The sequence below is a fragment of the Equus caballus genome, chromosome 4 (assembly GCF_041296265.1).
Source record: "Equus caballus isolate H_3958 breed thoroughbred chromosome 4, TB-T2T, whole genome shotgun sequence".
Taxonomy (NCBI): Eukaryota; Metazoa; Chordata; class Mammalia; order Perissodactyla; family Equidae; genus Equus; species Equus caballus.
The window spans coordinates 81,394,833-81,408,968 of record NC_091687.1 but is presented as its reverse complement, the minus strand read 5'-3'; the positions used below and the strand labels follow the sequence as shown (position 1 = coordinate 81,408,968).

General features: G+C 42.6%; 1 protein-coding gene across 5 annotated transcripts in view; it reads left to right on the top strand.

Moving 5' to 3' along the window:
* Window positions 1–14,136, top strand: part of TSPAN12 (tetraspanin 12) — a 111,918-nt gene that overhangs the window by 44,537 nt on the left and 53,245 nt on the right. For 2 of the 5 annotated variants that reach the window (XM_070264951.1, XM_070264952.1), the window contains 2 exons: window positions 800–969; window positions 1,922–2,057. In XM_070264951.1, the coding sequence (XP_070121052.1) occupies window positions 1,992–2,057 (66 nt within the window). In that variant the 5' untranslated portion in view covers window positions 800–969; window positions 1,922–1,991. Of the gene's footprint in view, window positions 1–384; window positions 557–799; window positions 970–1,921; window positions 2,058–2,395; window positions 2,568–8,689; window positions 8,873–14,136 lie in introns of those variants that run through there. The other 3 variants (XM_023639555.2, XM_070264953.1, XM_014739138.3) reach the window with 3 other exon arrangements.

Below are 14,136 nucleotides of genomic sequence, written 5' to 3'. Positions count from 1 at the left end.
AGGATAGTCTCCTATTATTACTTTAATACTTCTAGTTTCAAAAAAAAAATCAAAACTCATTAATATGTACACAGTTCAAGATAAATCACTCAGCTAAAACACAAACTAATTCTATTAGGAGAAAATTTTGGAAACTCTGGGTTGCTTGTAAAAGAGTTAAAAATGTTCTTCCTATTCTGGATGTCAGATCTGGACACGTTTACTCTGGTGTTTACCTAAATGCCATTAGTGCACTATGGAAAGTGGGTAACAACTGTTCTTTTAAAAATCAGGGAGGGCAACAAAGCAATAAGAAGGTTCACAGGGCACTATGTTAGCGACAAATCACAGGAGGTGGCTCCAGAAAGGTTGTGAAAACTGGTTTCTCATTGCAGGAATTGGGTTGGGCCACTCCTTCGCCCCCCTTCTCAAACACAAATATTTTCATATAATAAAAGCCTGTTTCCCCATGGCTATAACCCAGCCTCCCCTCCTTCGACACCACCATTTTACAGGGGTTTACTGCGCGGACTTTTCCAAAGTTCCTAGGCTTCATGCCTTTCGGGACCTTGTAGAGGTGAGGCGTCCCTTTGGGGATTCACGCCGGGTGAGGGGACAAGAAACACCCGTTAGGCTCCAACCCGGCAGCCAGCGGCCGGAGCATGCGCTGAGAGTTTGTGCAGCTGGCCCTGGCTGCTGCCGCTGCCTCGTCCGGACTTGGCGAGGACTTGGGAGGGACAGCGGCGCTGGGAGGTGGCTTAGCAGAGACTTTCCAGCAACTGCTGCCCAGGACTCTTTTTTTATTTTTTCTTTTTCCCAGGAGGCGGCGACGGCGGCGGCGGGGGGGGGAGGAAGAGAAGGAAGCGTCTCCAGTTTGAGTCTATGCAGCCCTTCGGCTCTCAGGGAGGAACGTCCCTGCCCCGATGAGCCCCCGCCGTGCGTCGCCGACTGTCCCCCGGCGGGATTGGGGCGCGGAGCCCAGCGCCGACGGTGAGTGGCCGCGCGTCTGTCGCCTTTCCTGCCCGCTGTCCCGCCAGCCCGCCGGCGGCTGCCCTGGGCGCTGTGTGCTGAGCTGCTCCGAGGCTGGCTTCGGAGCTGCCGCCGCCGGCGCTTCCCCCCGCGCCCTGCCGGGGGCGCGCGGCGCGGCGCGGCGGCGGGGCCGGTGACCGCGCTCGGCTTTGTGCTCCTCGGGCAGCGCGGAGCGCGAGGTCGCGGCGGCGGCCGGGGCCGGGGGAGGGGGACGCGAATGACTAACCCGGCGTCTGCACAGCTGCACCGGCCCTAATTCCCCTGCGCCCCTCCCCACCCCCCCGCCCCAGGCTAATCCATCATTCCGGGGCCGAAACATCATTTCTCACGTTCTCCCAAAGAAACCCTAGTCGCCGGGCGGAATCCCAGCTCAGCGCTGCGCCCCCTCCAGTGCCCCGCGCTCAACCCGAGCTGCGGGATGGGGTTGGGGTTGCGGAGTTGGGGGGCCCGGGAACTGTCCTAATGGGAGCGACACTCGCATCCTCGGACTCGCCGGCGGCGCCTGTGACGTCCGGGGTGGGGGGCTGGTAGTGGGGTTTCTAACCTTCGGGACAGTTCCGAGCAGAGCTGTCCCCAAGGAGAAGCGTGGACTGAGGGAGGTTTAAAGAGCGTCTCATCAGAATGCAGAGGACACCGCCGCGTGTCCCCTGAGAACCGGAGTTTACTGTGCGCCTTCATTCATCAGGGGAGTCAATCTTTTCTCTTCCCAGCAGGTGTTATCCGAAGCCGGTTTGGAACTTCTGGGAGTTTAGGTTACTATTATAACCTTAACAAATGATTTCGATGAAGCGATGTCTCGAATGAACTCGGCTTTGGACCAGACTCTGGATCCAGCTGAGAGCTGGCACTGGAGGGATGGGCTGGGGGTGGGGAGCGCGGTCATAAGTCCCCTTCTGTCCCCTGCCCCTTGTAGATCGCTGCTGCTTTGCCCTTGGGGGTAGGATGTGGTAAAAGGATGGAGCTTCTCCCTCCCGGGGCTCACAATGGCCAGAGAAGATTCTGTGAAGTGCCTGCGCTGCCTGCTCTACGCGCTCAATCTGCTCTTTTGGGTAAGTCAAACAGTTGCACTGCACCAACAGGTGGGGACGGCTGGCCTCGGTTTGCTACGGCCGCCTCATAATACGCCAAAGGGCATGGCTAAGCATTAATTAATTACGTAGGATCACACCCTCTATTTTTCAGAGAAGTAAATTTTGACCTTAAAATGTCTTTGATCTAGCTCAAGTTCCATTTGTAATTAGAAAAAAGAAATCCACCCCTGGATACTAGTGGCAGTAAAATTAGACTTGAAGTTAATCTAGGGATATAAATAAATGCACGTGCTGGTGCTTGTAGATAAGAAAATTATGACATACTAGTCAGGGAACTGCTTGTTTTGAGGAATTTCAGATAACCATGTGAGCCATAAATTGTTTCCTTACATCATCCTAGTCTATAAAACCTGGTAGGGGCAAGCAGTCTTATTATGTTTTTGTAGGAATTCATACCCAGATAGCCTATCAAAAGACTGGGTAGATTTTTCCAGGAGATTCCATACAGTCTAAAAAGGTGGTTTTCATGTAAGTATTTCTAAGTTGGCAAGGTTTTAAGGAATTTTGTGTATGCTTTTGGAAAATCCCATAACCATTTAAGGAAATAAAATACATAAAATTTAACAAGCTCATGGAAATCTTTATGCCCTATGAGCTAGTGACTTTTTATGCTTTGCACTCAGGCATAAATTTTCATTAAGTGTTATTAATAATCACGTTATTCTTTATGAAACTTATGAGGAAAATGTAAAAATTAAAATTTTGAATGTCGCTTCAGGAAGCTGTCATGCTTAAGCCGACAATTTTGTTTTGCAATTTTGTGTTCTAATAATTTACATTTAAAATATTCTGTTAGAAATTTCAATGCATAATAAATTTATTTGGCTGACTGGCTGGCATTGCCTAGGCTTTTTCACAGCTCTTTTTCATTACATACGGTCTCTGGAGGATGATATTTTGGTTGAGTTACTCCTTATGGATGCCTCCATTTTAAGGTGACAGATTAAGCTTTACTTCAGTGAGCAATCTGAAAGATATTGAAATTGGCAACATTTTTTTCTCAAGATGAAAATTAAAGCATTGAGTAGTTCAGTTCACCACTTGGAAATGTGAAATCACTAATTGGTCTTATTGCCGTTTTTAATTCTAAAAATGAACATTTTTAAGTGGCTCATTAAATTACCTGCTTAGCTAGAAAGTATTAAGATTTCAGACTTGGTTTCTTTAAAATGTGTAATAATTATCACTCCTATTTACTTAGGTTTCACTTTTCTACTTCATGTTTTTAAATTGTAGAATCATAACATTTTTATAACTGAAAGGGGATTTAAAGATGACTTGGTTGAACTTCCCTTACTTTGTGGAGGAGAAAACTAAGTGTAGGTTAGTGACTTGCCAGAGGTCAAATAGCCCAATGATGACAGTGCCAGGAGCAGAACTCAAGCTTTGTCACCTCTAAATAGTGCCTTTACATGGATGATTACTGAGTTTTGAACCTTGGAATTACTAGGATTTTTTGTTGTTCAACAGAGAATAATGCTTTGGAGAATGTCTTAATAATCTGTATTATGTGTGGGGGGGGAATCCAAATATTTTAACAAAAATATTGCTCTTTCGAGTAATGAAATTTGCTTAAGAACACGTATTCCTCAAACTCTTTCAGGGCTCTTTGTGTCCCCAAAGAATGTAAAGTGTTCTTTCTTTGTTGTCACCCTGTACTTCAACTTACTTTCTGTGTGTGTGTTCTCATTTGTTTGTATATTGAGATTGCTTCTCCGTCTCTCCAGCCCTCCTCTTTTCCCAGTATCGCATCCCCTCCAACAGAATAATCCATGTTAGCTGTCTAAGTAGCATCCCTCTGTATTTTTATTTCGTACAAAGATCTATTTACCCATACCTGTGCGTGTATACCCATTTATGTGCGTTCATATGTACACTCACAATATTTTTTGTTAAATTGTTTTTGTCACTGGGTTAGAGTCACAGGAGTGGGATTGCTGTGTCAGAGAGTATGTAACAAGGACAACAAGAAAACAGCTAACATTTATAGAGTTCTTCTTATGTTTGCCAGGCACATGTAGTGCCCCAGTTTCCTAGTCTGTAAAATCAGAGTGATAGCTCCTGTTTTTTAGAGTTGTTGTGAGGATTAGATGTCTGTAAAGCGCTTGAACAGTGGCACTTAAGAAGTGCTGTCTAGGGGCCCGCCCCGTGGCCAATTGGTTAGGTTCCTGCGCTTCGCTTCAGTGACCCAGGGTTTTGCCAGTTCAGATCCTGGGTGTGGACATGGCACCGCTCATCAGGCCATGCTGAGGTGGCGTCCCACATAGCACAGCCAGAGGCACTCACAACTAGAATATACAACTATGTACTGGAGGGCTTTGGGGAGAAGAAGGAAAAAAAAGAAGATTGGGAACAGATGTTAGCTCAGGTGCTAATCTTTAAAAAAAAGAAATGCTGTGTATGGAGTAGTAGTAGAAGCAATAGTAGCACATAGTAGTACTTGCAGCTGTTACTACTAGTACTACAATAATTACGCTCATGTAGATTACCAGGAGGTGGATTGCTGAATCAAAGGAATCCTTATAGTAGTAATTGTTTTTGTGATTAATACTGCTCCTACCACTGCCACTGCTACGTTTCTTTGACCCAGCAATCCTGTCCTGGGAATTTGTCCTCTAGAAATAAAAGCACCAGTACACCCCCATCACCTGTACACAAATATTTGCTGCCATGTTGTTGGCGTTATGGCACTTTTTAACTTTTGCCAGTCTGAAGGGTTTAAAGCATTATGTCACTGTTACTTTACTTTTTACTTCCTCCACTACCATTGGACATGAGCGTCACTTTACATATTTTCATATATATCATTTCTTTGCATAGTTCATATTCATTAAATATTTCATATTTACCATTTAGGTTTGCCCTCTTGTCTGTTGATTTTATTTATCAGTTGCTATGTAATAAACACATTTTTGTATGTTGTTTTTAATAGAATTTTTCTCTAGAATTTTATATATTATTTTACATTCTTCTGTTCTTTTAATGTACCTACCTTTCTTGTCTTGGTTAAGGTTTCTTTTTCTGTATGGACTTTAACATTATTTTATACAATTACAGATATCCATCGGGATTTTTGTTGGATTTGTATGAAATGTACATGCTAACTTTGGGAAAATTGATGTTGTTTTTTCAGTGTTAAAGCAATGTTTGCAGATCCTATATTTCCTTGTGAGTCAGAAGCAGTTTTCAGCCTTGTGCTAGGCGCATGCCTGGGCATTCTTACACTACTCTCTCATCTCATTCTCCTAAGAGCCCTGGAAAATAGCGCTTGTTTTTTAGGTAAAGAGAAGTTACTCAGAGAAGTTCAGTAACTTGCTAGCAAGGACTAGAACAGGGATTCAAAGTCTAATTTTTTTCCTCCAGGTATGGTGGAAGTTGTACTACTGGAAAGGGTGGTGAATTTATTTGTGGAGAAGTAAACATCCTCAGTAGAAAGGGATTAGCTGTTCACCTGCTCATTCCAAGTCCTCTGGAGCGGTGCTTTTCAAACCTCCATGTGCAAAGGAGTCACCTGGGCATCTCATTACAATGCAGGTTCTGATTCAGTATGTCTGGGGTTGGGCCTGGGCATCTGCATTTCTGAAAAGTTCCTCTGTGATGCTGCTGCTGCTGGTCGGCATGCTTCACCTTGAGGAGCAAGGCTTCAGCCCTTGGTTTTAGTTCTCGTTGAAATTAGGAGCAGAATGAACCAGTGTGGCATATGGACCTCACTTAAACCAGACTTCACATCCTTAGCGTGGAGAGGCAGATTGTTCCTGTCTCTGGTTTTGCAGGACTGAGAAACCTGCCCTCCTAATCTCTGAGATCAAGAGCTGTAGCCGTTTACTCTTCACTTGACATTTTAAAGAGAACTTTGTCCTGTCTATTTCTACCATACGGGTCCCCTCTCCTCTTCTCTGCTCCACAAGGATTTTAGGGAAAGGAAAAAAAAATCTTAATTGGGAAAGCACTGAAGACCTATGGATTTATGTTTTGCTGTTCTGGGAGTTGAAAATCAAACTGGGGGATATTTTTTTTAATTGAAAAAATACATCTTGCTTTTTTTTTTTTTTAAATGTGAGACATAGACATGTGTAAGAGGAAACAATCCACAGCACGTTCAAGATCACAAATGCACTGCATTCTCTTCTTTGCTATGGGTCCAGTCACCTAGGTTTGCCATCTGAGTGGCTCGTCCATGTTGTGAAGAACCCTGATCCCCGGGAGCTGTACTGGGTTGGCAGGCAGCACTGGGCCTTCTAGGTTTGTCATGAGTGCCATGGTTGGTAATGGAACACCGTGCATGTGAGTAAACTGCCCTGAGACCTCTTCGGAGACCATGATTCACATTTGGGCCATGATGGAGTGAGGAAATGGGTTATTTTTATTTCAAATTTATCACACTTTTACTATTTAAATAGCATACTATCTAAATAAATGAAACCTTCCTCCGTTTCAGACTTTTGCCTTCTTTAGACAGTAATTTTCTGCTATTGGAAGTATGGATAAATATGGTTCTTTTTGGACATTCCTGTTATTGTCGAACACTTAACATTCATCAAAATGTTTGTTTATTATTTTCTGAAAATATAATATTCTGTCTGTGTTTTAAACTCCTACTTCTCACCAACAGATAGGAGCCATTGTTTCTCACTTACCATTGCTAAAGACAGCAGCAATAGAGAGGGACTGCCCTGATTAAATATGAAAAGAAAACTATTATTAAATATTATTCAAAGAAACTTATTATTAAATATTAAACATATTATTAAATATGAAAAGAAAACCTAAAAAGTGGACAGGAAATTTAGTTTGTGCTTTGGGGATATATGCAAGGTAGACAAAACAAACAGAAGGCTCAGTGTTTCTTTTTCTCTGGCCGTCTGTAGTGAACTTTAGGTGTTTGACCCAGCATACTCTAAGGAGATTCTTGACAAGTGGATATTTGCATTCACATGGCATTTATAATGTCATATTAAAATACTACTTTTTAAATTGATGCCCCCCAACTTTATACCATGAAAGACATTCAAGTTTTCCTTAACTTTTCCTGTGGAATCATAGAGAATGCTCCAACAAATGTTAGTACTTTTTTTTTTTTTTGGTGAGGAAGGTTGTCCCTGAGCTAACATCTGTGCCTGTCTTCCTCTTTTTGCTTGAGGAAGATTGTCCCTGAGCTACATCTGTGCCAATCTTCCTCTTTTTTGTATGTGGGATGCTGTCACAGCATGGCTTGATGAGGAGTGTGTGGGTCTGTGCCCAGGATCTGAACCCGAGAACTTCAGGCTGCTGAAGCAGAGTGTGCAAACTTAACCACTGTGCCACCAGGCCAGCCCCTGAATGTTAGTGCTTTTTTAAAGTAAACTTTAGTCTCTGGGCAAAGCTGATTCACTTTTTTAATATAGTGTGGGTCAGCTGTGCAAAGGGGCCACTGCATGCTTCGTAAAGAATGCTTTTTGAGGAGAAAGGCATGGAGAGTTCTTTGGAGCACAACCCTGCTGCAGACTGGAGCAGCAGATTCCTCACTCATACTTCCCCACTCAGAGCAGTCGCAAGCTGGGGCGCTGGGGAAGTGGAATTGGAGTTTGCTGCCGGACTGCACAGAAACTGCTCTGTCGAGGGACCCATTTTACCCTCCTTTTACCTGCAGTGCTTACAAGGTGACCAGATAATTTGTCATGGAAATCAGGACACTTGTGGGAGTGAAGTGCAGAGGATGTCTACTAATAATTATACCACAACAACGCAGGCTCAAAGCAGATTCTCCGGTCAGAGCAGGATGTATGGTCTCCCTGTCTACAGGGCAGCGTGATGATCTATAAAAACCATTAGTCAGAACAGCTCCAGGGTGCTATTGATTTATTCAGCTCTAATTAATAGATGTTCATGCGTAAATGATGCCCATGAGTCATCTCCGGAACTCATTTCAGCCATCTCTTACGTTGCCTGTTCTTTCACAGCATTCGTGAATAGTGTTAGCTGTCTGCTCTCTTTTCTGCTGCTCGTCCCTTGGTAGAAGGGAAGCTGGTGAGGCATGAACTGACCAAAAGGCAGAGGGGAGCAGGCATGGGAACATGAAATACACATGTTACTGAGAAGTACTGACCCTGGGCTGCCAGCCTCCAAACAATCAAGAATTGATTTACCTTTACTTTCAATAAATAATCACAATTTGAATCCTTTTTTGTTTTTTAAGAATAAAGGGAATTTTAAAAGCACCTAGTCCAATTTCTCCAATTTTTTTCTTTTGTTTTTGAGGAAGATTAGCCCTGAGCTAATATCTGCTGCCAATCCTCCTCTTTTTGCTGAGGAAGACTGGCCCTGAGCTAACATCTGTGCCCATCTTCCTCTACTTTATATGTGAGATGCCTGCCAAAGCGTGGCTTGACAAGCGGTGCCGTGTCCGTACCCGGGATCCGAACCGGTGAACCCTGGGCTGCCGAAGTAGATGTGTGAACTTAACTGCTGCACCACCAGGCCAGCCCCAAATTTCTCCATTTCTAAGATGAGAAAACAGAGGTTCTGAGAGTTTGAATTACTTGTCCTGGTTGTCTGTACAGACAGAACTGTAACTAACATTGTGATCTCTGCATTCTGCTCTTTACTAACAGATTTGACATACAAAGGAAAGTTCAGGTGTGTGGTTTTAGACATCTGTCAGCCTTGAACAGGAATGCTTGTGTCACTGTCACCTTCTATGAGACTGTATATCATGTATGGCGTGTATGGCAGAGAGTTGAAGGATTTAAAAGTCTGCTTTTGACTGTGACCTTGCTCTTTGATGGATACTATAGGTATGCATTTCATAATAAATTTAGGGAATGTGCCTACTCATAAAATTCTGATTTAGAAAGCAACTTGATTTAATACTTATTTTTACTTAATTGGACGCAAGCAAAACCAGAATATATCTCCAGCACTGTAAATTTCATATTTATAAATATTTGTGGAGAGCTTGCATTTTCTAAGTGTTTTGCAAGACAGAATCTGACAACTGTCCTGCTAAGTTGTACGTTAAATATATTTCTATAAAGTAATACTTGTGTTATTTTCTAAATATTTCCTTGAAGTACAAATAATATTTTACAATATTGGAGAAAATGTAAGGAGCTATACTCCTAGTTACATATGATAACTACAATGTTGCTAATGATTTAATCGTCATGACTGACAGTTGAAGAATTATTTTATTTTAATTTGGAAAGTTAGCAGAAAATACCATTATTAGTAAGGAGTCTTGAATTGGCTTGCATTTGTGCTTCTAGATTTACTGACATCAGGTTCAGTTATTGAGGTGACCTTGCCTCATTTTAGCTTAGTTTCTTGCTATAGCATGCAGCATATTTGTTGATTCTGTTATTATTTTCTCAATCTCAGTGAGTAAAATGGCACTTTGAGAATGCAACTGTTCTCACACATTTAATGCAGCTGGAATTCATGTCATACTAAAAAGATGTTTATTCCCAGAGTTGCTTGTTTACTGTAAGAGAAAGCTTTGTACTGATATTCTTTATTTTGACTAACGTTCTGTGGACAGCTATGATGCTTGGGTAACTCCTGTGAAAAAACCAGTAAACCAGTAGGGCCAAGTGGAGCAAAATGTGTAGTTTAAAGGACTTTTTAGAACACTTAAGCCAGCTTCTGACCCGATATATAAATCTTAGATTTTGTGATTCAGTAAGCATCTCTCTAGTGGAAAACTTCCAGTATAGAAAGCTTAGTTAAAGCATCACCTAATTTTTGGTAAAGATCTCTGATGGTTAGCTTATCTAGCAAGTTGAAATCATCTCCCTTTAGTTTAATTATTTCCTCATTCATTCATCTAATAAATACTAGGCCTCATTACTGGGCCTGGTACTCTGCTGTGTGGTGGGGTTCTAAATAGTGTCTGTACCCTCCAGTGGAGTGAGATGGGGGGGTCAAATAGGAAACAGTAGACGGCTGCTCTGTGAGGTCTGCATAAGAGCATTGGCTGTGGGTGAGGAGGGAGTTGGGAGAAAATCTTTACACTCTGGCTGGTATTTGAGCTGGTCTTTAAGGATAAGGTTGCTCTGTTCATGAGGATAGAAAGGCTGGAGCAGGATAGCATTCTAGGGAGAGGGAACGGCATGGGTAAAGACAAAGGCTTCGGGAGATCTCATGGTGCATTTTGGAGAAGTCCAAGCGGATTTTTGTCGTCTGAGTACAGAATGTGTGTGTGAAGGAGCTGGCAGGAAGCAGGTTGAAGAGACAAGTTAATGGGTGACTGAAGAGGGCCTGGTGTGTCCTACTAAAGAGTTTAAACTCTATTCTCTAGGAGAGAGTCAGGGGAAATGGAAGTGAGAGCTGGGGAGGAGCCATAAGGGGCAGCTATTAGAGCTTTCTAAGCAGAAGAACTTGATCTGTGATTTATCAAGCTAAGTGAAGGGTGACTTTGAGGTGGAGTCTGTGAGCTGGAGAGTTCTGTGATAAGGTGGCTATAATTGCCTGGCAAGAGAGTGAGGGCCTGAACCAGCCCGAAGTGGCAGGAAAGGGGGAGGAATTCACCAGATGTGTTGCAGGAACAATCTGTAGGACTTGAAAGTAATTAGATGTAGGACAGAGGAAGAGGGAGAGGCTCAGGCTGCCTGCCAAGTTGCCAGTTTATGTGATTGAAGCCTTGATTATTCCATTTACCAAGATAGGAAAAACTGCAAGGGACACACAGGCTTCCAGAGGAGTGGAGATGAATTCAGTTTTAGAGATGTTCAAATTGAGAATGGCCGTGGAAGTCCAATAGGTAGCCACATCACAGAGCTTCCTCCCTCATCCATTTGGTAGACCTTTGATGTCTGAAGATTCCATTTCTGAGATGATTTAGGAGTTGTCTAGTCTGTTGAACTGACTGAGAAAGATGAAAAGGAAGCCCTGAGGTCAGAAGTGACTAGAGATGATATAGGTAACATAAATAAGACTCTTACTGCGTATTTTTGTCATGTAAAGCCTCTACAAAGTAGGACTTACTGTTATAACATTTTATATGTGAGGCAACTGAGGCTTAGGAAAGATTAAATGACGTGCCCAAAGTCATATAGCCAAAAAGGAGCAGAGCTGGAATTCAAAACAAGGCTTCTTAATCCAATGGCTTCCCGTTATCATCATGGTCAAGACCCTAAGCCTTAAAATGACCTTGAAGACTCTGTGTGATCTGTCCCCTGCCTGACTTTCCATTCTCACCACCAGCCAATTTCCCTTGAACATATCATGCTGCCTTCCACCCTGGGACCTTTGCTGTTCTTTCTCACTGGAATGTTCTTTTCAACTTCCCTCTCCCTAATTAATTTGATAATTACCCTTCAGTTCTCAGCTCTCTTATAGAAGTCCCTTTGGCCCCGTGGAATAGGTCAGGTGCCCCAAAAAGAGTTCTCATAACAATTTGTATTATTTCTTTTCAATACTTATTACAGTTTGCAGTTATACATTTGAATCTCTGATGAGTTGATTAGCGTGTGTCCACTTAGTTAATTTTACCATAAAAGAGAGATGGTGTCTGTTACTGCCCATCAGTGTATCTCCAGCACATACCATAGCACCTGGCAGAGAGCAGCTGGTCAATACACAGTACAATATACAAAATGAAGGATCTGATAATATTGATACCTCTCAGAGCTATGATATTGAAAATTGGCTAAACAGCCTGTAAGAAATTAGAGGGTGGAGAAACCAAGATCAGCTATTACTTTGAAGAGTGATAAAGAGAGAAGAGAATTATTGATAGCTGCAAAATAATGAGGTAATTAAATAAAATAGCACGTTAATGGACTTTCCTGTCCCTCATGAAACTTACAAGGTATTTAAAGACACGTATAGCCAAGTAGAGAATATATAGCCTCAGATTTAATCAAGTAGTCCATGGTCTTCTGCTAGCCCTGTGTTTTAATAGCTTCTATTATTATCTAGGTGTCATTATTTAGGTCAAAAGAATGAGAGACGACTGCCATTGAGAAGATAGTGTGTTATGCTCATCACAGGGGGCGGGCAAGAGAGGAATCACTGGTTACAAGGCCGAGAGAGAGATGGGGACTGGGCAAGTGTTTTCATTGTGGTTTCCTTGAGAAGGAATGGGCAAGCCAGGGTCACTAAGTGTAGGATTGGCTAGTTTGAGTACTTTCAGCAGGCTCTGGAGTACAGGGGCTGTCCCTAGTTGTCTGGCACCTGAACCTTGGGTTGATTAGGGCCAATATAGAGTGGCCTGGAATAAGAGAGCTCCATAAAGAAGTTGGTTGAGGGTGTGGGCTTTGGATTGGTTGGTTTGTATTTGAAAATCAGAAGTGTGTCCCGTCCCAGGGAGAAGGACTCCTCTTCAGGGTGGGTGGAAGGCGGACAACCAGGAAGGCAGGAAGCCAAGGCAGGGTGACTCAGGCATATTATTAGTTTCTCTAGACCAAGGTGTTTCCAGCATATGCCTGTAGAAAAGATGTTAAAGCCTCAAGTTTACAGAAGCTCGAAGCATGGCTAATACACTGTGGCCGACCCACTGGGTAACTTTTATTAGATTTACAATCTGTTCTTCATTCCCAGCAGAAATGAGGATAATAACTGGCCGAATTCTTCTCTGAACTGTTGTCCCAGGGTTCTTAACCTGACTTAGGCCATTGACCCCTGAACCCCCATTCACCAAAGAATATGGTTCAGATATTCAGACTGAGCCTGACTGCTACAGACCACCTGGCACTGCCTCCTTTTTTTTAAAGGAACGCTGAACGCTATGCAGGCTAGACTCCTCACCATCTCTGGAACTTATCATGCTTGTTTCTAAACGTGGAAGGCAGTTAGTGACTAAACCTTGCTCTCCAAAGCCCGAGGGCCTGGGTTTGAATCCCAGCTCTGCCACTTAGGATCTGTGAGACTTTGAAGAGGTTACTTCACTTTTCCGTGCTTGATGGTACTTTTTTATAGTCTGTAATTATCTGCTTTATGTATTTATTCCCTGTGTCCCTCAAGAAGCTCCACCAAGGCTGGGATTTTGCTTCTTTTATTCATTGTTGAGTCTCTGAGTCTCATACAGACAGTACAAGGCAGATAGTAGGTGTTAAGCATATATTTGCAATCTAATGGTGGACAAGTGAATTGGCTTGTTTTCCAAGCAGGCAGCCATACTTCATGTTACAAGCGGTCGTAGAGCTCTAGGTGATCGGCTTACTGTGGAGCTGTTATCCAGAAAGCATGTTTCATGGCCATTGCTTGAGTCAGAACAGATTCATTCCTACCTTTATTCATTATATCAACGTTTACAGCTAAATCTGTAAGACGCAATGAGAACTGATGTTCATTAAGATGACAGAAATTACTAAAAATCAAGTTAGTTGAATTTCACTATGTTGTGCTTAAGAAGATAAGTATAAGGCACATTTGAGAAAGAGTTCCATCAAAATAAGAAAAACTGTCAGAACTTAGGTTAACTTTCAGCTTTTAGAAAAGCTTCCCTGATAGACTCTTTTTGAACATGTTCTAGTTACTTTCTTTCTTCCTTCCTTCCTTCCTCCCTCCCTTTCTCTCTCTCTTTCTTCCTCTCTTTCTCTCTTTCTTTCTTTGAGGAAGATTGGCCCTGAGTTAATATCTGTTGCCAATCTTCCTCTATTATATCTGGGATGCCACCATAGCATGGCTTGATGAATGGTGCTAGGTCTGTGCCCAGGATCCGAACCTGTGAACCCCGGGCCATCGAAGTGGAGTGCAGGAACTTAACCACTATGCCACAGGGCTGGCCCCTAGTTTCTTTTTTTAAAAATGGTTTTGAATTATGGAAAATTTAAAACATATACGAAAGTAGAAAGCACAGTATAATTAATCCCCAGTTACCCATTACCCAGTTTCAACAATTATCAGTGTAGGCTCCACTTCCCACCTAACCGCACGTATCATGACTATTGATTAAGCCAAATCCCAGTCACCTTATATTTTATTCATGATTACTTCAGCATATATCTCTAAACGATAAGGATCCTTTAAAAATTAACCGTGATATCACTGTCATATCTAAAATAATAAACAATAATTTCTTAATATTTTCAAATATCCAGTTATGTTAAAAGATCCC